The 23,278-nt window shown below is 36.8% G+C and overlaps 4 protein-coding genes across 4 annotated transcripts; 2 read left to right on the top strand and 2 right to left on the bottom strand.

Annotated features, from left to right (window-relative positions):
* The first annotated feature begins 368 nt into the window (after positions 1–368).
* LOC141647092 (uncharacterized) lies at positions 369–2,746 on the top strand. Its single transcript, XM_074455134.1, has 2 exons — positions 369–829; positions 1,340–2,746. The coding sequence occupies exon 2, from the start codon at positions 1,430–1,432 to the stop codon at positions 2,366–2,368; it is 939 nt and encodes a 312-aa protein (XP_074311235.1). The 5' UTR covers positions 369–829; positions 1,340–1,429; the 3' UTR covers positions 2,369–2,746.
* A 1,852-nt stretch (positions 2,747–4,598) lies between these two features.
* On the bottom strand, positions 4,599–8,588 carry LOC141647096 (uncharacterized). The gene is made up of 9 exons (XM_074455139.1): positions 8,434–8,588; positions 8,220–8,319; positions 6,589–6,769; positions 6,326–6,398; positions 6,070–6,249; positions 5,679–5,776; positions 5,471–5,559; positions 5,221–5,400; positions 4,599–5,120 (listed from the first exon to the last, which is right to left on the bottom strand). The coding sequence occupies exons 1-9, from the start codon at positions 8,477–8,479 to the stop codon at positions 4,922–4,924; spliced, it is 1,146 nt and encodes a 381-aa protein (XP_074311240.1). The 5' UTR covers positions 8,480–8,588; the 3' UTR covers positions 4,599–4,921.
* A 4,646-nt stretch (positions 8,589–13,234) lies between these two features.
* Positions 13,235–16,837, top strand: LOC141647091 (cold-responsive protein kinase 1-like). The gene is made up of 6 exons (XM_074455133.1): positions 13,235–13,465; positions 14,593–14,719; positions 14,863–15,189; positions 15,282–15,519; positions 15,779–15,929; positions 16,305–16,837. Exons 2-6 carry the CDS (start codon positions 14,662–14,664, stop codon positions 16,662–16,664), a joined length of 1,134 nt encoding a protein of 377 aa, XP_074311234.1. The 5' UTR covers positions 13,235–13,465; positions 14,593–14,661; the 3' UTR covers positions 16,665–16,837.
* A 954-nt stretch (positions 16,838–17,791) lies between these two features.
* LOC141647090 (uncharacterized) lies at positions 17,792–23,129 on the bottom strand. Its single transcript, XM_074455132.1, has 3 exons — positions 22,290–23,129; positions 18,271–18,516; positions 17,792–18,171 (listed from the first exon to the last, which is right to left on the bottom strand). Exons 1-3 carry the CDS (start codon positions 23,037–23,039, stop codon positions 18,031–18,033), a joined length of 1,137 nt encoding a protein of 378 aa, XP_074311233.1. The 5' UTR covers positions 23,040–23,129; the 3' UTR covers positions 17,792–18,030.
* Positions 23,130–23,278: the final 149 nt, after the last annotated feature.

Below are 23,278 nucleotides of genomic sequence, written 5' to 3'. Positions count from 1 at the left end.
ACCCTGTTATACATTTATACATCTCCCCCTTTTTCTCCAAATTTCTCCATTTTATTAATGTCAATTGCACATGTTCATAAATAATTCTTCTAAAATTTGATAAAACTCATAAAATGTCATTTAAGTGAGTGTGAGAGTAAAGTATGAAGATTCTAGGTCGACTATAATTTCTTCAGTAATTATCATAATAATCGGTCTCACGTTGTTACCAATACAGAAATAGTCTTTTTTCAAAAACAACCGTCACACAATATAAAACCGTCTTATTCTATAATTTCTCCATTTCAATAATGTCAATTGCATACTCCTATAGTATTTTATAAACTTTATAAACTTTATAAAATTCATAAAAATGTCATTAAGTGAGTGTGAGTGTAAGTGTGAAGATTGTAGGTCCACTCTCCACTACACTTCTTAACTTAGCTGGCTTTCTTATATCAAAACAAGAACAAAGTGCTCCTCCACTTCCTGAATCATTCACACTCTCACCAACATCTTTACATTTTACACTTATTATTTTTCCTTCTTTTATTTTTTTCACTTTTAATTCTTATCAAATTCTTATCATTATTCAATTTTTCTATATTTTTAATTTAAACCCCTGATTTGTTAATTTATTTCCCCAATTTTTATCCTTTTATTATCAATCAATTTACTCTTCAGTTTCCCATTTGTGTCCAAACTCAAAAACTAGGGTTTTTTCTTTTCTTGTAATTTCAATTCATATAACTATGAAGGGTTTAGAATTACCTGCATTTTCCCATTGAATTTTGCTCTATTAATCCGAAATGCATTCGGGTTTCGGTTCGGGTTCGGGTTTTTCTCACAGGTATCCCTTTTGATTTAGTCATTTCATCTACATTGTGTATTTCTTTGAATATTTCTTTGTTTAATGTTTGTTTATATAATTAATTTGTTGTAATTTGTGTTTTGGGTTGAGTCTTGGGAATGCAGCCGTGTTAAAACTCATGACCGAAAGCTTTACCACCCTTATGGTCCTACCCGGCTCGAATCTAAATTAATTAATAGATTGAGGGATAATTAAAGTTGCTTTCTTTGTTGAAGGATTCTAAAGATAACTAAAAAAAGAAGCAAAATTGATGTTAGGGAATGTTATATTTTCAACTTTATGCTTTATAAGTAAATGCCCGTTTGTTGTATGTTTTTTTTGCTGGGATATAAAGATTCACATCACATAGAGATACCCACATTGTATAATTTCTGAAGAATTCAATAAAGCAAATGTTTTTATTTTATTTTATTAAATCTATTGTTTGGATTATGCGAAAAATCTCGGGTTTTGACTGAGTTTGGTTGATGTGGGTTGAATTATTTGCAGATCTTGAGAGGAAATTGTATATTGAGGGAGTTAGTGGGTAGGGTGACGGATTCGTGTCGAGTTTTGTGATTTGTTGGGGGAGGAGGGTCAATGGGGCTTCTTTTTCGAAGTCTCATGGCGGTTTTGTTGCTAGTAGTGTCACCATGGTTGCCTTGTTTTGGACAAGAGGAGTCGCATTCTGGCGATGCTCCTGCGTTGGATGTTCTTCTACAAGATTATGCTTATAGGGCGTTTGTTCATCCGAAAACTGGTGTTGTGTTTGATGGTACGGTTCCTTCTAATTTGACGGGGGTTAAGGTATCGGGAATGAGGTTGAGGAATGGTAGTTTGTTCAAGAGAGGTGCTTTGTATAAGGAGTTTAAGATTCCTAAGGGTGTTGTGGTTCAGCCGTACAAGGAGAGGCTTGTGCTGGTTTATCAAAATTTGGGGAGTTTGTCGAGTGTATATTATCCGTTGCCTGGATATACCTACTTAGCTCCTATTCTCGGGTTGCTAGCATATGATGCTATCAATTTATCAGCTACAAACCTGCCTGAATTGGACATCACCGCATCTGAAAGTCCAATAACGATTCATTTTACTAATGTGAAGCCTGCCCCAATTGGGTCTGCACCAAAGTGTGTTCTGATCAATCTTCAGGGAGTTGTCAATTTCAGCAATGTGGTATCGGAAAACACATGTTCAACATTTCAAGAAGGGCATTTTGCCTTGGTGGCCGAGGTAGTTGCGTCTCCTCCTATGCCCGAGGCTCATGGTCCGTCCGCTGTATCTCATAAGAAAAAGAAGAAGAATATGAAGAGTATGTGGATAATTCTTGGGTCAGTAGTGGGCGGAGTCTTGCTGTTGATACTTATGGGAATGTTGTTGGCGTGGATGAGAAAATATCAAAAACGGAAGAAAATGGCGCATATGGAGAAGGCTTCTGAGGTTGGAGAGGCTCTAAGAATGACAACGGTAGGTAGTGGAAAAGCTCCAGCTGCCATGGTGACGCGAACTCAACCAACTCTAGAGACGGAATATGCGCCCTAATTTGTCCTCAAACAATTGTACAACCTCTACCCTCTAGCCATTCACATTGATACTCGATGTTCATCCTTTTTCACATTCTTCTGATTCCACATCTTTTTTTTGTTTCGGGTTGGTGCCTCTTGCTTTTGTCTTCGAAAAATATATTATTAATTGCTGAACAGTTCTGGTTGTTAGCAATACAGAAGTTAATGGTGTAGATAGTAGTATGTTCACGGTTCACCACTGCTAGGCTTCCCCCCCCCCCCCCCCCCCCCCCCCCCCCATAGTCTCTTCATTCTTTCTTGTGTGCATTTTAGGCAAAGTGATTTCTGTATGTGATTACTTTCGGTGTTCGACTGACAAGGAATAAAGTTGTTTCTTATTGTTCTGCTCTCTAAATTTCCGTGTGAAACCTGCTTTTACGCTTAAACTATGATATTGACCTTCTGATGAATTGACAGCGAATGTGATTCATCCTGCATATTCTTCCTTGGCCGAAAAATCTTGTTTTCAATGTGTATGATGTAATTGCGATGATATGACGTCATTTAACGACCTAAGTCTCCAAAAGCTCTTTGTCGGAGCTTTTTTGTTTGGCAATGCTTATGGTTGATATTTCTCATGTGGTTCTGCATGTTTATTATCTGAACACTATTCTTTGGTCATTTGATCGCTATCTTGCGACCCCCCCGATTACATATAAGTGAATGCTGATGTAACACGAAAACCAATAGATGCTAGATATTTTAGTCTGCAGCTTGTTCACACACTTGTCGATGATAGAAGGTCGGGAACAGAATTGACAGCGATATTAGAAAAGGATGTTTTTGGTTTTGGTTTTTTTGCTGGTATTAAACTGGACCACCATGGCACCATCTTTATGAGTCAACTGTGTAACCTTGACTTTGGTTGCCAGCATTAAGTATTGAACCAAAACCGATATCTACTTCGCCATTGCTGGTCTCACTGTCTCGAAAATGGATGATGCATGTTACAGACATCAGAATTTTGTTACTGTAAGCATCACTGGTAAGTTACTGTTGGACCGTCCAAGCCGTGTTCAGGAATTCTTCAGGTTTGCGGAGATGATTTCCTTGAAGTGTTAGAAAGAAGACTTGCTTGTATGGTCGGAGACGGATAAAGTTGGTTGCTTAATACGGAGTATTGCATGGTTGTATAAATGATGGCATTAAGCATTGCTGAAGCTTTAAAGTTACGCATGTGGGGAAAAACATTACTAGTATTAGATTATCATTCATATACTCATTTATGTTCTGTCCATTTGGTTTAACTTTTCTGTGCTACTAATTAATTAGAGATCATTATGATTCTCTTAAATAGAAACCTAAGTGACCTGCATTTGTGCTTAATGTCTCCAGCTCACTACTGGATGCATTCATGCATTGCAGTCTTTCGACACGGAGCCCAGGGTTTGAGCGTATTGCTCACGACTTTTGTTGCACGTTAACTACTTGTTTGTTCGGGTGGCTCATGTGTGTTGTTGTCGATTGAGGAATGCTTCTATATTTCTGCATTTTAAGGTGTACGATCACCCAGGGATGATTTTAAAAGATATTCATGTCAGCCGACCCCAAATCATTTTTTTTTGGAATTAAGGCTGCCTCTGATGTTGTTGAACGTGTTGCTCACGTAATGTATCGTATGAAATACAGGAACCGTGATTGTAATATTTATAACTTGTAAGACGATTTTTGTAGGCGGTAGCAGAATCAAAACTTACAGTTAGGAAGAACGAAAACATAGATAAAATTTTTTTTTTCAAGTGAGCTAGTAAACGATTTTATATAATTCAGGAATACGACCGCCTCTTCTAACCCTCATGCGTCACTTTACGCTTTCTAGGATGCCATGTACTGACCCATTCGTTTTTTAACGTTTGCTGAATTAGTTTTGCTTGGAGTGAGCGTGACTCTCACCCATACATGCATACACACCAGTACTATATAAGCCTATGTGACAGACTGTACTAAAAGTAGTATTCTAATTTATTGTACATTTGTCTAGTTTTACATACATAGAACGAATAAGTCGACAGCTGTAGCCTGTAGTAGTCACTGTAAAGTCTAAAGTATCGAGTATCGACCCATTTCATGAATAAATAGTTTAGTGAGACGGTTTTATAGTAAAATATGGCGACACTTTTAATGGTAAAAATCGTCTTGTAAAAGTTGTTTTTATCAAAGTTGATACGATGACTTTAGCTTGTAAATTTAAAACTTTCGAGATTCTATGCTCGTAATAAAAATGGTTAATGACATGAAATGGGATTGTTGGTTAACACACAAGAACAAAACAACTCAATACACCTTCAACGCTTCACAAATTCTTGTTTAAGACAGAAGTATCCGTCTTAAACTTAAAACGAGTCAAATAGTATAAATAAGGCAAGCAGAATGCCTAGATATTCGCAAAAAACTTGTCTTATCTATGCAAGAGAGACTAAAATTGCGCACGCTTAGCTTTACGGTCTCCTCATTTGATCAAAATCCAAGCAAAGCCGAGGGGTGGATGAATAACCGAATAACCTGGTGGCATTACAGTCCGAGTAGCAGATCAAAGTTTTGTGCCGGTGTTTTGATTGCTGTGTGGGACGAACATTTCGATCAACTTTGAAGCAGCGGCCAAGCCGCTCTCTATAGCACCTTCAACACTTGGACTCACACAAAAGTCGCCACAAACTCCTATCCTTTTGCTTGCGTCCCAAAGGCATTTTTCTTCTTTCGCTATGCTCACTGCTGGAAATGCACTCCCCCTGTTAAAAGGAAACTTTCGACATTAAAGCACTGATTGGTCGACAAATGTTCATTTATTTTTGGATAAATATTATTGAACGGAAAAGTTTAGAAACTAACCAGCGGTGAGCTTTCATGAAATACGGCTGAGACGTACACAGTCCAGTGCTTTGAAATGCCTGCAAAAGCTCCTCGGCTACTTTTGTCAATGTAGCAGTTGAGGGTTTTTTCAACCCCGCGTCACACTCATCTATCACTTTCTTTGCATATTCCGCAGTTGAATAAAGCACCCAACACTCGCTGGTTAAAACGACCATATTTCAGGGTAAATGGTAGATTTTAAGTTTTCAAATTAATCGACAACACAAACCTCGATGAAGAGCGACCAGGTTTACTGCTATCGCATGAGGCTGATCTCAGGACTTCAGAGTTTATGAATGAGAAGCCTTTCATAGGAATCTGGTATGCAACAGTGCAGTTTTTAGAAACGGAATATTTGAACCAAGAAACGAACCTCAATGAGTAACTAAGAGAAATTTACGACAAGTTGATGACTTTGTGGTATTCGGATTTCTCACAGATTGCAGAGGCTCGGTGAAAGCCAGCATAAGAGCAAAACAAGGTCTGGCCGGAAGGTCTTGCATCCGTGATGCTATTTGCGGAGCCACATTCATATCTGCACACAATGACAAAATCGACTCTAGTTATGAACCTGCAACCTGGTTAGAAATGAAGGTCCAACCAATGACATTTTCACAAAAACTTTGAGAGTTACGGCTCGCTATATTGCAGAAGAATTTTGAAAGTTACTGTATGCCTGAATGAAGTGCATTCGACACACACGAAATCAGGAAACAAATGCAAAACACTAGTCAGAATTTAATTTATCTGAACAAAAATTGGAAATTATAAGCTTTTTATCCAGTTATCGTCAATTCTTCAGTGCAATTGACAAGAAAAGCTGCTAACCAATTGGCGGAGGGACTCCTTTTAAATGGAGAAAACCAGAAGCAGCTAGAAGCTTGTCCGTTGCAATCAAACCGCCAAAATTACCAAGAAACTGCCCATCCAAACTGATGACTGACCATAAATTCTGGTCGGCCATCCATTCTAACTTTCCAACACCAACGCCAAACTTACTTTCAATGCCTGAAGGAGAAAGGTTAGTAAGAACAAAGCAAAAGCCAGGTCAAAAATATATGACCTAACAATTAAACACGAATACCAGGGTCGTTGCATAATCCTTTGCATATGGAGTTCATGCCCGGTATGCCTACAAACCTCCTCCTTGACGATTCCTGAATTTTTTGTTCAAAAGACATTCAGATCACAAAGATAGGAACTTTTTTTAAAAAACAAAATTGGGACCTAATGCAGTCTATAGGAATGAAGTTCAGAGGAGGATAGCATGAACTTATGAACTGCTTTGATGAAAGAAACATTGCATCGTAAATTTCAGAAAGACTAGATGGACGGAGAGATACCAACCTCGTCATGATCAATGAATTTGTTGGAGAAGCAATCATAGGATCCAAATCTTTCTTTCCACTCTGCGGCCAGACCTCTGGATTCCCACTCATGAACAACATCCAACACAGTGGGATTTGTCACAGAGAAATATGGAGCACCATGGTCAAAGAACAGATTTTTACCTTCTTCAGTAGTTTCTCTATTTAAAAAACACACACAAATTACCAGATTAAAAAAACCGTAACATCCAGAGAGTTTCGGCATAACTCATAAGCAAATAATTTGACAGAAACAACAAAAACGGAATCACCAACACGAAACAACAGCCTAAAAACATCATCATGGATCGATAAAACTACGTGTTATTCATCACGAACTGTCCTTTAAAGTCCTGAACTTTTTTATTCTAACTTCCTTACAAAGTGTTTTGGAGTTCACCAACATTACTTAACAGTGACAGGAGCTAAAGTCAGAGCACACAAGAAACAAAAAAACTTCTAAAATCAGAACATAATTCTTAAATCGCCTATTTAGCATCTCATACACATCCGAGCCACAAGAATATGCAACACACAGTTTCTTCCAAAAGACACAACAAAGACGTCCACCCTAAAGCGACCAATCTATCTCGTCTTACAAAATCCTACCTCGGGTTTCAAGCACAGCCTGACCGTAAATTACATGATGATCTTAGACATTAGTAACTTCTTTTACATTAACTTTACTAATCATAGTTTTTACTTCTGATGGCTTTGAAACCTTTTATTCAAACATAAAACATTCACATACTATTCATAAAAAAAAGCAGACAATAGATAAAACAATTCAAAAAGGTTCAAACTTTACCAATCACTGATGTCAAACTAACAATCTTTACAAAATTTAATATACTACAGTACAATGCAACAAATTATGCAATTTGCATTATATAAAGCAATCTTTTGACCATCCATAATGTGAACATAAGATATTGAAAGTTTGACTTCTTTGATTGTCAACAACAACTTTCATGTATGATGTATTGTAGGATTTGTAGCTAGCTAACCATAGACTAATACAGAAACACAAATTCTTGTTTAAGACGAAGATATCCGTTTCATAGTTGAAGACAAAAAAATACGAAGTAATATCTAGGGAATAAAAAAACTTTGTCCCATATTTCTATATCAGCTAGTCTTGCTATAGGCGGATATATCCGTCTATACTCTATAGCTAAAGACGGGTCAAATAGCTTGAAAGTGGTGACATTTTTGTCCCCCACCACCTCACTTGTTGCTTATCCTATTAAGAATGGGGTATGTATTTGACCCGTCTTTAGTTATAGACGGATATGTGCCGTCTATAATGAGATTTTGTGTTTCTATATAGGCTAGTACTTAACCCGTTTTAGCTATAACACGAAAGAAAAATACATTCGTCTTAAAGGAGACTAAATGGGATGGAAAATAATAAATAAAAAAACAGTCCAAAATTGCAGCAGTCAACCTGGGATAGTTCTAAAAACATCCATCTTATCAGAATAATAATGCAACACAACTCCACAAGATAATAAACCAATACAATAAGGATTCTCTCCATTTCCTGATAATTGATTTCTTACCAATTAAATATAAAAATGGAATCTTTATAAGATTAAATTAGAGAGAAACCTTCTTTGAGACATTCTGCCACCTGGGCCACGACCCAAATCGAAAATAGTGACAGGAACTCCATTTTTGGCTAATGTTGATGCACATACTGCTCCTGATACTAATCATCAAAGCATAATAATTCAATTAATAATTTAAAAGAATTATATGTTAATTAAATTAATAAATTAACAAATAAAATTAATTTAAGTTTTAAGGAATAAAAGGACTTAACTTCCACAACCAATGATGGCAACTTTGGGAGCAATTGCACTAGTCATGTTGGTTTTGGTAAGACAAAGATGAGGAGTGATCTCGACTCTGGAGGAGGAGTTGTTGAAGTGTGGAATTAGTTTCTAGTTGGTTATTGATTCATCATTTTTTTTAGTTAAAGAAAACTAGGTTGATGGTAGTACCAACTTATCTCATCCTTTCGAATGAGTAATGTAAGTTGAAGTCACCGGCTTTCAAACCACCTAGAAAGAGTTAGACATGAATGTCCAATGGAAGCCATGAAGTCAGCAATCTTGTTGCCTTTACGAAAGCAATGTTTAATTATCAATTTATCGAAAAAATAAATATCTAATTTCACATCCTTGATAATACTAAACGGGAAATTTGCCAAGTACTACGAGGTGAGTTAATAACACATAAATTATCACCCTCTACAATTAACTTTGAGATTTCTAAGTGTTTAGCGGCTAAAATACTTCTTTTAAAGCGAGAGTTTCCGCAACAAGAATACTATTAGATCCACACTTTTTTGCTCCTAACAAAACGACTTTACCACTATGATCTTTTTGATTCATAAGTTGTTGGATATGAATAAATGAACTTGTTGGAAGAGTAATTATCGAGATCGTCTTACAGTCTCCTCCGGGGTACTGAAAACAATTTAATGGGTTGACCCCTCCCAAGTTTGGCTTTTTCATTCGCAAAAGTCAGGAATCGAACCCTGACCACTTATTTAAGAGATGAAAGTCTTTATCACTCACGCCAACCAACTTTGGTTCCAAGAGTCTTATTGTAACAATGGTTTTTCTAACATTTTACAAAAAAAAAACCTTATTAATGTGTTAAAGGGGTTACTCTACAAAATATAGAAGTATCTTACAAACGATATTATTATGTAGTTTGTGTTTACTCACCTTCGGGTTGAGGCTGCCCCGGCCAGGGATTGGCGGGATGATTTGTGGAACTTGGCTTAAGTGTGCTAAGTAAAAGGATGGAGCACGTTGTCAGGGGTTGTGCAATGTAAAAAGGAAATTGGATTGTTATCGTATGTTTTTGTTGTTAGTATTTATTCCTACTCAACCTAGCGGTTGATCACAGATTCGTGAACACTGCGGTGAACCGTTTTATGGGAGCAGATTTGATGAGTCTAAAGATTAGTTGACTTGGGAGCATTGGGAGGAGAGCTCGACTTGGACCATAGTTGAAGTCTAGATCACATAGAATAATTACATCACTTTATTTATTTCCGCTGCGAGTTGTATTGTATTAAGTTTTAGTTGGTTAAGTTGTAATAAACATGTAGTCATTAAGTTTTAATTTAAAGTACTTTGGTGGGTTGGACTTTGTTATTCACTACCTCGGGAAACCGAGATGATAACAGTCTTATTTATTTGGGAATGTCTAGCTAAAGACTCCTAAATAAATGGGGGTGTTAGAATTGTTATAATCTTGTGTTAGGTATTGATGGAGTGTTTGGTTCATTCACTAAAGGTATAAGGTATGAGTTTGGAATGAGCTAAACTCATACCAAGTGTTTATTTCGCAAATTTGGAGGTTTCATACCCATACCTCAAACCCATGAGGTATGTGTTTCTCATACCCAAGGAGGTGGGTGGGTATGAGATTGATTCCCATGGGTATCAAACTATAATAAACAAAAATGTAAAAATAAATATTATGACATATTGTAAATGAAATATGTTACAGTATATAATTAGTTGATTAAATTTTTATTTTCATGACTTTATATGTTTAAATTGTTATTCAAAGTATTGGATTTTACATATTTCAACTTTAACTCGATTTTAAACCCATACCGCTTACAATTAAAACAAACACAAGGTATGAGGAATGAAGTTCCAACCCCATACCACCAGGTATGATTCCTAATTCTAAACACATACCCATACGCGTAACAAACGCCCCCTGAATTGTTTCATCTATAGCATTGAAGAAAAAAATGGCTACAAAGTACAAAGTTATTTAGCTTCAATTATTACAAAGCCACACTTTTTTTTCAACATAGAGGTAAAATAATTGGAAAGGGAAAAGAAAAAAAGAAAAGAAAAGAGTGACTACTTTACTAGTAGTGTCAACCGACAAAAAGGCGAAGCTACCCCTCCACTGATATAATCAAGCACAAATTCTCATTTGTGACGGGTACCGTTTTCTCTTACAAAATACCCATTGAAAGGTGAGTGAGAAGTACATGGGGTGCCCCACCTTGTCCCCTCTTCCTTTTTGTGAGAGGTCACAAGTTTGTGACGGGATTAGCCCATCACAAACAAGACTAGCTAATAATCAAGATTTATAGTGACGAGTAGATGCAAATATTTAGAAGGGCTAACTATTTAATTAAATAAAGTAAATTTTCACTGTTTGTAGAGAAGCCCGAGTAGTATACTACTCCCTAATTTCACTACTAATCCACCATTCAATGGCGGAATTAGGATTTGACTTTAGGGGGATGAGAAATTTTAGCAGGAGAAACTATTAATGTTTTAAAGTAAAACGGAAAAAAAAAAATCAAATATTTAAAACCTAAGATTTTTTTACGGAAAATTTACGTTGTACCCTTAAACTTTGCCACTTTGTATATGGTACCCAATATTTTAAGTTTGTGTATATGTTATCCTCTATGTTTGATTTTTCAATCCGTCTCATTGTAGACGGACACTATCTATCTAAAACTGTAGACGGATAGTGACCCTCCCACAAAATGCAAGTGGAAGGGCAAGTGGGGGTATCCATTTCCACCAACTTGCACTATCCATTCTTGTTCTGTGAGAGAGACACTATACGTTTACAGCTTTAGACGGATAGTGGGCTGATATTGTCCGTCTAAAGTGAGAATTTGCGTTGAATTTTATGCATGACATAAACTTTTTGCTGCTTTAAAAACTTCAACTGAGCTTAACCCCTACACCCGAATTTGAAATCGGTCTATTTTTTGTTCTAAAAACATTTTCTTGTCATAATTTACGATTTGGGAAAAAAAATTATCAATTGACATTTTCTAGGACTTTTTTCTCACGAAAATTCTAAAATCGACATAACTTTAATTTTAAATTTTCGAATGATGTTTTTTTTTTTTTTTTTATCAAATTATAAATCTTGAAAAGCTAAATAAAATAAAATTAGTCAATTCTGATTTTTAGTCTACAATTTATGCTCAATTGAAGATTTTAACAACCATAAAAAGAGTATGTCGTACTTGAAAATCAAATATCAAAATTACCATGTGCACGAGAATTGAATCAAAGTCATGAATACTATCCCTCACGACTTTACGAGACATCTACAAAACGATCACCCTTGTTAGCCACCGTCTCCGCCATCGGGCGTCCCAATCTTCTAAGTTGTAAAACGTGTGACATAATGGCAGACGCGAAATGACGAGGAAGGACACATTCACAAACTTTGGAAGCAAGTAAATAATGTCATACACGTACTGTCTTAGTCCATTGACTTGACTTTATGTTTTGGTAAACAACTACCACACCTGTATTCACCAAATCGATTCGATATCCGTACTACGTGCACATTGCAAATCAAATTAGCAGTACTAATCCATCATTAACGCAAACTATAATAATAGTCCAAATAGTCGTTTTCATCGGAAAAAAATACACAAATTCTGGTTTCAAACCTATGTACCCGTTTTAAATATAAAACTAGTTAAATAAATAGAAAAAAAACAAAATATTTAAAGACCATTAAAATAAACTTGTTTTATCTATCTAAAATTCTAAATGGGATACAAACACGAAGGGATGAAGCTAAATTCATATTTTACTTAGGGCCGAAACTCCAATAGTTCTAATCATCATGGTTATATTCTCGAAAAAAAGTCAACTGTATATATTATTTTTCCCAAAAAGTTTGCCCGAACCTCAGTTTATGCTTTAGCTTCATTCCTGTAAATAGGTATTAGCGTTTTAACTCTTAAGATAAACTATTTGTAAATATGTACTGTAATAAATGAAATGTTTATGTATAAATAGATTTATCGGACAAAGTCATAAGAGACATACACATGGTTCAAATTTCATTCCGAATAAATTTGCAAAACTTTTGGCATTTTTTAGTCTTGACAACTTGTCACGTTACTTGGTATTCATTTAACCCGTCTTAAGATTTAACACGAATAATTCTATCTTTAATAACAATTTGTATTCATATAAGACGGTATCAATTAGTTTTACTATAGACGGATATATCCGTCTAAAGTGAAAGACGGGTCAACTAGGCTTAAAATGGTGATATTTTTGGGCCCCACCATATAACTTGTTGCCCGTCTTATGCTTAAAGTAGATGGATATCGGTCCGTCTATAACTATAGACCGATAGAGAACTTGTGTTGCACAATTATTACTCAACATTATTTACAATTAGTCTTGCTGAAGACGGGTCGGAGCAAGTGACGGAGAGTAAGTCTTGCTTAAAACGGGTTGGATTTTAAGACGGGTCGTTGTGTGAGAGGAAATGGGTAGAGGGGACAAAGGTGGGACCTCCCATGTGCTCTCCACTCACCCTAAATGGGTATTTTGTGAGAGAATATGGTATCCGTCTTATTAATAAGACGGATACCTTGGTCTGAAATAAGAATTGGTGGGGGCACCCCCATGTGCTTCCCTCTCTCCTCTATTTGGGTCATTTGTGAGGGAAAATGGTATCTGTCACTCCAAAGTGACGGATACGTGCCGTCACAAATTAGATTTTGGGCATTATTTAATACTCCGTACTTCACCAATGCCTGCTAACGTTGACTTGTCTTAGATTTCAGTGGGTACACAGTACACACATGTTTAACTTCTGTTCATACTTAAGCTCCTTAATTATTTTTTAAAATTATTATTTTATACTCCCTGTAGTAATATTATATTACTGCTTTTTTTTCAAAGAAATATTTAAACTATTTGTATCTAGGGTACCCTTGTATCTATAATAATCTCTCTATCTAGTTTTCCAACCTCCTATATTTCTCTTTATCTCTCTAATTATTCGTTGACCACTGCGGATTTCTCAAAGAGGTAATTTTTTTTAATCTGGGATTTCATAATTGTTTCTATTTTGGTTTAATTTAAGCTTTTTCATTATTAAAGTTTTGATCTTTGTTGTGTTTTTTATCACCCATTTGTTATAAACATAGTAATTGTATGATTTTAGTATGTTTTATAATTATGGTGATTGATAAATGTCCACACAATTCTATAAAATGGTGATTGAGTTTGGGGATCTTAGCTATATAGGGTCAGTGGCGGAGCCAGGATTTGACGTTAGGGGGCGAGAAATTCCAGCCAGGGGTGAATTACTAATGTAGAGTAAACTAGAAAAAAAATTGAAAATTTTAACTTAAAAGTTTCAATATTTTCATTGTTCAGCAGAGGCGACCGCTACGGTCTAGTGTTCCTTCTTGCAGCAGTTGGTGGGTCACAAACTGTGACGAAGAAATGTGATCATTTTATGATAACAAGTAACCATACACGAATTCTTATTTATCAGATATTATATTTTATCATAAAATAGTCACATCTTTCTCTGTCGCAAACCTGTGACGCGTCACAGATGAGAATTTGTGTTTTAAAAATACAGGTTTTAGCATTAATTTGTTGGGTTTTAGCAGAAAGCTTTGTTCTTTGCTGTACTATGTCTATGGAGGATATTTAAGAAGATTGCTTTAGTGATACTTGTACTGAATATGCTCCAAAAAGATAAGAATCTTAGAATATGATTGAAGATAATTGAGGCTTTATAAGCTATTTGGAGCTAAGGGTTTTAGTTGGTTTGCTTTTTGAAGTTTCAATCATTTTCAATCGATTTTCGAGTAGATTGTGATTTTATGGAGTTGCCTACACTGTAAAAGGAAATGGAGTTATAGGGGAACGGGTCTTTGTAGCCGAGCTTTTGGAAAGTTACCGTCTTTATACTTGCTTGATTGAAGAAGCTTTGCTACTCAAAACGGGTTTTGGATAGCTTCTCTCGGTTTAATGTTGATCCATGTTGGATCCGATATCTGATGTTTGGTGTTCTTCATTCTTCTGTATATGCTTGAGTATGTTTGTTGAGAAATAATTGAATTCTGAGATGATATTAATACATTCATGGATTTCTGTTGTACGTCTTCATGAAAATAGTTTGTATGATATCTATTTTGCAGGAGTTTGGGGTGATTTTATCCGAGGGATTTTTGGCAATAAGAAACTATCTTGGTGCGAGTTATATCGTTATGCCTTGTTTCCCGATTTTTTGTTGTAAAGGAGAAGAGCCTTCTGCCGTTGATGAAGGTAAGCAATACACGAAATTAGAAGACACGGTTTCAGCTTTAGAATTTCATGCTTTGCAGGATTGTTCTGTTGCCTACATTGTTTTTACTTCTCGTTCTTGAATTCTTATGGTAACATTTGAGTTCGGTTTTCTTTGTTGACAGAGTTTGCAGCAGTTCAAAATGTTCAATTGTATAGCTACAAAGAACTAAGAGCAGCCACTGATGATTTTTCCGTTCTAAATAAAATTGGAGAAGGCGGTTTTGGGCCTGTTTACAAGGCAAAGCTTAAACATGGAAGGCTTGCTGCTATAAAAGTTCTGTCGACTGAATCAAAGCAAGGCGTTCGTGAGTTCTTAACAGAAATAAAGCTGATTTCGGAAACTCAACATGAAAATCTGGTCAAGTTATATGGATGTTGTGTGGAAGGAAAGCATCGGATACTCGTGTACAACTATCTAGAAAACAACTGCCTTGCACAGACTCTACTAGGTAGCTAAGTTCATTTGTCTTAATACTCTCATCGTCTCTTTTTATGCCATTTGGTTTCTAGTCGTAACTTCTAAAGCCTTTAAAACCTGTAGGCAATCAGAAATGCAGCATTGAGTTTAGTTGGCAAACACGTAGAAAGATTTGCATTGGTATAGCTCGTGGCCTTGCGTTCCTCCATGAAGAAGTCCGTCCCCATATAGTGCATAGAGACATAAAAGCAAGCAATATCCTGCTTGATAAAGATCTCACGCCGAAAATTTCTGATTTTGGTCTTGCGAAGCTTATGCCACCCAATGCAACTCATGTCAGTACAAGGGTCGCAGGAACTCTGTAAGTATATTTGTACTCCTAACTCCTAAGCTTAAACTATTGCAGTAAATTATCGTTTCCTTAATCCCTGAAGTGGAGGTGGCCTTTTTTCCACTCGAATAGAAATTTAGTTTCCTTTGGCGATTTCATAGTTCTAAAACTTTCAAAGCTGATTCGTACAAAATCAACCTTTTACTTGACTCGGGTCATGCCCTATTTAGATAGTTCGTGCTATAGTACAGTTGAGTTTGTATCTAACGGAATTCTGGTATCTTTACAGAGGCTATCTGGCTCCAGAGTATGCAGTTAGAGGCCAGCTGACGCGAAAAGCAGATGTTTATAGCTTTGGTGTTCTCCTTCTGGAAATAGTATGCGGGAGATCTAACACAAACATGAGACTGCCTCATGGAGAACGATTCCTTCTTGAGCGGGTATTTGCATCTTAAACCTTACCAGTAATTGAACTAATGAAAGAAAATTCTTAGTTTGCTTGATGGTCAGATTAGATATTTTCCGTGTGACATGGCCAACTTCATAAGTGTTGAGAGTCGAGACTTGGAAAAGGTTTACTCGTGTCAGGTCAGTTTGGAATAAATCACGTCATTCTGGTATATGGTGTACTTCGGGATGAGTAGGTCAGGTGTGTTCCGGGCGTTTTGCTATTATTGGGTCAGACTGCAGTTTAGAAGTCCACATCGCCGCGTTGTTTCTGCTCACGCGTGACCCTGTAAATATTACTAGTATTATTGAGTATTTTTTGAATCTTTTGGCCCTGAAAATCTGATAGAAGTGTAATTATGTGGCAGATATGGGAACGCTACCAGCAGAGAGAGCTCGTCGTAATGGTGGATGATATGTTAAATGGAGACTACGACGCAGAAGAGGCATGCAACTTCCTGAAGATAGGTCTTCTGTGCACCCAAGACGCCCCTAAACTACGGCCATCCATGTCAACTGTCGTAAAGATGCTGACAGGTCGAATCAATATAGATGACGTGGTAATAACAGCGCCAGGCTTAATATCCGATCTTTCTGACCTTAAAGTTCGGGATCCACATAATGACGCTTCTGGATCTTCTAGCAAAGATACGACCTCCAGCCATTCAGCGGCCTCAACTGGTGTCGTTCAGACGACTTTTACAGCAATTTACGATAGGAGTGTTTAAAATTCGTACGAAATATTTTGCATCAAGTGTGTTGTTTCCAAACAGTAAGTGGTACATATATGTAGCATTAGTTGTTGATGTTATTAGATGAAGAAAATGATCATAACTGGAGTGTTTTTTTTTGTACAGCCGGTTTAGGGTATGATATCAAGTCGATGATTTACTGCAAAACAGTAGAATTTTGTGCATTTCAACAAGTCTTTTGTAAAATCGTCAACTAATATAGTATAAAACCACTCATTTATTTCCGAACTTTACATTACAGGTTAACATCAGAAAATATATCATTTCACATTAACATTAATGTAATGTTTTTTTATGGAATTTTTTTGATTTTTTTTACTTTTCTAAGAAGTTTGACTGATGTATCAACCATTCAACCTTAAGGTAAATTTTTCTATTTCCATAACATAATAAATGCAATATCACAGGAAGAACATGGCTTCAGAATGTACCAGTTAATTTACTCTATTACTTAAAGTGTGTAATCTGTTGGGGTAAAAAAAAAAATTACTGTATGAATTAACTCTTCTTGTATATATATAGCAAGCCAATGTTATTTGCTACTCATAAATTCATCAGCAAGTATTTCTTCGTCGGTAATATTTGACAACAATGGCTAAGATGTGGAAAGCTTTTTGTCTATGGATGGTACTCATCGTCTTTGTATCAGGTATACTTTTTATTTTACTTAACACCATAATAATGTCGGTCCAATTCTTCGACAATTTTTACAGGGTCGTGAATTTCTTTTTTGATTTCGAAGTAGAAGAGGCAAGCGTGAAGATGAAGGCAGAGGCTAAGGTTTGCGACGAGTCATTCCCATGGATCACACCACTGTGCGATGGTGCCAAGGTGCTTGATGAACGTTGCAGGGCGGAATGCTTGAAACGGCATGGTCCCAATACAAATGCTTACTGCAGATATCTTGATTTCCCAGCCTTACTGTGGTGTGGCTGCGAATACTTCTGCTAATATCGTATCTAGGTGAAAACCAGCTTACCTTAATTTTCGAGAAATATCGTGAAATTTTCACAGTGCATTTTACTATTTGTCTGTCTATATATGGACAGATGAATGCAAAATGTTATATGCAAGATTATAAAAAAGACTTTCTCATCTTCTCATTCTCTTACTTTCCGACTCGTTTTAATATTGCGTTTTTATCTCACTGTTAAAATGGATCAACTGTTCTCTTCTTTCAGGATGTACAATTAGTGCTTATGAATCTAAGAATGAATCACAAATTTCAACAGTAGCCATTGTACATCGAGTATGCGAAATCAAACTATTATAACCTATGATCCTACGACTCTGAGTGACTCAAATAGCGTCTTACCTTGAGTGGCTTCCAAAACAATCCAAGCTATCTAGTTTCTCTGCGGTGACCAGTAACGAACCGTGGGACACCAGCAAAATCTGATACAATTTTTACATTACCGATGCTACCTCCGCTCTCATTCTCCAGGTAGTTTGCCAGAATCTTGCATTGCTCTTCACCATTGGTCTGTTCACCCAAAAGTACAGAATAACATCAGCACCCTTTATATTCATTAAAAAAAAAAAAAGTCGATTCTTTGTATTTGTTATAAGCCTAAAAGCCTACCTCGAAAGCAAAGAAACCACCGGGTTTGAGCATTGTTGACGTCTTTGTGCAAAGATAAGATAAATAATCCAAGCCCTCCACGCCACCATCCAGTGCAAGCCAAGGTTCATGTTTGCCTACTTCAGCTTGCAGTCCATCCATATCTTTACTTGGTATGTAAGGCGGATTGCTCACAAGACCCGTAAGTTGCCCTTCAAACTCAATAATGGGATCAAACCAAGACCCTTGCCTTATGTCTATAATATCCTGATACAATTAACAATGTATGTCGGATCAATTGACCAATAAGTTTCAAAATCATCATAAAATCCAAACGCATACTCTGATTGATTATTTTTATACTTCCAAATTCTGAAATTCCAACAACAAATCAATGGAGTCAAGATATAACCTTTGAAATTCCAACCACCTAAAGCCTGTCCTTTACATCAACAATCAGCATAAAGTAGCGATCTTTGCTTACACTTCAATTGCTACAGATCATAATGTAAATCTTTATCAGCTATTCAACTTTCTAAGGCCACAAGCCTCAAAGTTTTAATCTTCACCGCACTAGCTTGCCTAAAAGTTGAATCTTTACATCACATCTTTCGCCAAATACTCAAATCGTACAATGGCAGAAAATCAAAGTCAGAATTATTCTAAAGACAACGTTCTCTATTGTTACTTATCTGCTTACATATGGTCTGAGCTAAAGACTAGTTTCCAAAATTAGTCGTGTGAGAATATAGAACGTCCCTAGTGGTTGGCAACAACACCTCTCAATATTAGCATACTTCACTAATTCTAGTAACATACGATCAAGCTGCAACAGCAAAATTACCCCAACACCTTAAGGGGTCCCACAAATGGAAGAGTAAGGGGGTCGGGTGCACACAGTCATACCCTTGTGTTAATAACATATGATCGAACTGTAACCAAGATAGATATGTTAGATACACATACACATTACTAACCTCCAAAGTCCAAACCATGCCACTCCACAATATAATCAAAAATCATAACGATAAAATGACAATCAATAAATCTATCAATAACCCAAATCATCAATGTTATCAATACTAAAAACTCTAGGACAAAAACTGAACAACACAACAATATTCAAATCATACTACTCACTGCACATTAAAAACAAGTTGTAAAAATACGTCGGATATTCATATGTTCGTGCATGGACTAACTGTAGATACCTAAGTAACCAACCAACCTCCAAACCTTGCGACTCAAGATTATACTCATTTCATACCCAATTATTTTTTTGGATTAATTAATGGGAATAATCCATACTATGACCGTCTTTCCTATAATAATCCAAACTATGCTTTAATCACTATAATCCTAACTATTTCACTCTCTTCTGACATTACCCCCAACTGACCGGCTTATTCAGGTAACCTATGCTTAAATGATCATAATGATATCATCTCTCTCTTAAATTTTCTATTTTCTCACCTACTCATACTTAATCACTCCCTTTAATCTTTGTTAATCTTCTTCTTGACTCTTACCCAATTCTAAACCATATCCCAACTTACCCAAAAACACCCACAAATTACAATTTCTACTCACATGGCCCAATTAGTTAACCCCGTCATTAGCAATCTCCACCCAAATGCAAAAATTTTCCATGTACGCAAAAACCATCCTATACTTCATCAATGGCCATTCCACCATCATATTCATAAGATCATGGCAACTCACCATCTTTACCATCATTTCCATCACCAATAACCCTACCTTACATTAACCCACAACCCATCGGCAACCAGCAACACGTTCGCCCACCATTCGAGGCGCCATTGGCTCGACCCACCTGAATCCGAGCACCGCCTGTGGTGCCACCACTACCATTGTTCAATTTAGCCCACTCGATTTGCGTGTTCAGGCACCAAATGAAACGAAGTGAAGGAGATTGTGAAGCACAAAATCAACCATGATTTTTCAAAACCTTAGATCCCCATTTTAATTGGGTAGTAAATGTTAATTTGGGATTAGGACGGTTGTGGAGTTGCGTTGTTATGATGGCCGTAGGAGGTCCATGAGTTGTGGTAGCGGTTGTGTGGTGGTGATTGTGGGTGGAGAACATCGGTTGTGGAGGTGGTGGTGATATGGTGATGGAGGAGAGTTGAGTGGGTAGGATGGTAAATAATTAAGAAGGGGGTAGATTCAGGTAACTAAAAAACCACACTAAAAATAAGGGGTAAGTTAACGTGTTAAAAGAAGATGATATTTAGGAAACAGTGAAAACCAAAAAAAAAGGTTCAAGGAAGAAGAAGAGAGAGGCAGAGAAAAAAAGTTGCAGAAGAGAGAGAAAGAATGGCGAAGGAGGAACAAAAATTAGAATTGACCTGCTTCCTCAGGTAATTAAAATGACCAAGTTCAGTCCGGGAAGGGAGTAAGATAGTTAGGATTATAGTGAGTTAAAGCGTAGTTTGGATTATTATAGGAAGGACGGCCATAGTATGGATTATTCCCATTAATTAATCCTATTTTTTTTTTGTATCATCTACCAATCTATTCATTACTTCACATATCTAATTGACCAGTAGCTCAAATTTGAGAAGCATTCAACCAAGGTGTACTTGTATCAACTAAGGCCTGCCTTTGGTGAGGTACAGGGATCGAACTTATGCAGTTTTAGTTGTCTAGTAGCATTCAATCAAGGCGGAATCATGACGAATACATGTCCACATTGCTTCCTTAAGTCAAGATAAAACAAACTAAAATCTAGGCCACATGCAAAAGTTAGACTAATATTTCTTTCGAGATCTATTTTCTTAACATAAGCCTGTCCTTTACATCCACACTCAGCATAAAGTAGCAAACTTTGCTTACACTTCACTCGATACTGTTTGTAGTTGCTACTATCAGATCATAATGTAAATCTTTATCTGCGGTTCTAGTCTCTAAGGCCATTAAGCCTCAAAGTTATAATCTTCACCACACTAACTTGCCTAAAGGTTGATTTTTTACATATTTAGCCAAATAGCACAATCGCTGAAACTCAACAGCAGAATTATACTAAAGACAACAGCATTCTCTCTGGTTACTCGTCTGCTTACATATGGTCTGAGCTAAAGACTAGGTTTCCTACATTGGTCGTGTCAGGATATATAAGGTCCCTAGTGATTGGCAAGGAAACCTCTCAATTTCAGCATACTTCACCAATTCCAGTAACATAAGATCAACAGCCTTACCCTTCACCAATTCTAGTTTCTTAGTCATGTGGAGTAAAGGGGTCAGATGCACACAGCCTTACCCTTCTGTTAACAACAGATGAAGGCCATTGCTCAACATAAGATCAAGCTGCAATCAAGATACACAACCATATTACTTACCTCAACAGGGCAAGGGGTTTGGATGTACGCAAGTTTACCTTTATGTAAGGTACGACCAAGCAGGAATCAAGATAAATCCATATCCACATTACTAACCTCCAAACCAAGTCACTCCACAACATAATCAAATCATAACAGTAAAATGACAACCTACTAATCAGTTCATTACCAAATCATCAATTTCAATCACTACCTAAATACTCTTATCACAAAAACTATCGGATGTACGCAACCTTACCTTTGTGTTCACATTCAATCAAGCTAGAATCAAGACAAATCCACATCCACATTACTAACCTGCAAACTAAGTCACTCCACAGTATAATCACATCACAAATATAAAATGACAGCCCACTAATCTACTCAGTACCAAATCATCAATTTCAAATCAACAACATCAAAGCCTAAGTTCCAAAATGATTTGGGGTCAGCTGACATGAATCATCATCGGACATCCAATAAGGCTCCATAATATACAAATCATCAATTCCAAATCAACAACAACAACAACATGAGCCTCAGTCCTAAAATGATTTGAGGTCGGCTGACATGAATCATCATCTGAAACCGTCTAGGGCATCCAATAGGGCTCCATAATATACAAAACATCAATTTCAATCATTACCTAAAATCTCAATCACAAAAACTAATCAAAAACATCACAAACAACAAATCACTAACCTGCAAACCATACCTCTCCACATTATACTTAGCAACAGAAACAGCAACATCACTAACATCAACACCAACAACCTTACCTTCACCACCCAAAACCCTAGCAATCCCAATAGCAAGAGCACCAGACCCAGTTCCCAAATCAGCCCAAATCCCATCCTTCCCCAACCCATTTCCCCCATCAACCCCATTAACCAAACTCTCCACAACATCTACAATTTCCCCGGTTTCGGGCCGAGGAATCAAAACCCCATCTTCAACACTCAACACTAAATCCCTCCAATGCTCACACCCAACAATATACTGAAAAGGTCTTCTCCTTACCATCCTATCCTCCCAAAGTTGATACATTGTATCCAAATTCTCCCTCAAGTTAACAACTTTACACTGAACTGTCCCTGATGGTTGGGTTATCATTGATGGGTCCTCGACCGCGTCGTCTAGGAACCATTTGAGCTCTCTGTGGAGTATAGACGAGTCGAAATCGGTACAAGTTGGTTCTAGGGATGTAATTAGGTGTTTTGCCCATGTTATGAAGGTTTGAAGGTGTGATGATTGTGTTGAGTAAATTGGTGGTTTTAGAAAGAGGGGTGTTTTGGGTTTATGTAGGGTTTTAGATGAAATTGGAGGATTGAAAGATTGTGGTTTGAAAGAGTGGAATTTGTGAAAAAGGGTTGAAATTAATGGAGGTTTTGTTGATGATGATGATAATGATAATGGTGAAGGTAATGGGTGTAATAGAGAGCTTGCTTTCATTGATTTTGGAGTGTGTTTTCCTTGAGTCTTGGGGGTGTTCTTGGTTTGGCAAAATTTATGCTAGTGATAGAAAATAGAAATTACAAAGGTGAGATTTAGAGCTGATCAAATGGCCCAAGTCCATTGGCCCTACCCGGCTCAGCCCGGTTTTTTGAAGGGCTTGGGTCTTTAGTTTTGGCTCAAAAAAGCCCATGGGCTGGCCTAAAAAGGCCCAAAATATTTTGGGGGGCCGGGTTTGG

The sequence above is a fragment of the Silene latifolia genome, chromosome 3, assembly GCF_048544455.1.
Source record: "Silene latifolia isolate original U9 population chromosome 3, ASM4854445v1, whole genome shotgun sequence".
In the NCBI taxonomy this organism is placed as follows: Eukaryota; Viridiplantae; Streptophyta; class Magnoliopsida; order Caryophyllales; family Caryophyllaceae; genus Silene; species Silene latifolia.
Note: the sequence above shows the minus strand (reverse complement) of the source record. Positions and strands in the feature narration are given on the sequence as shown.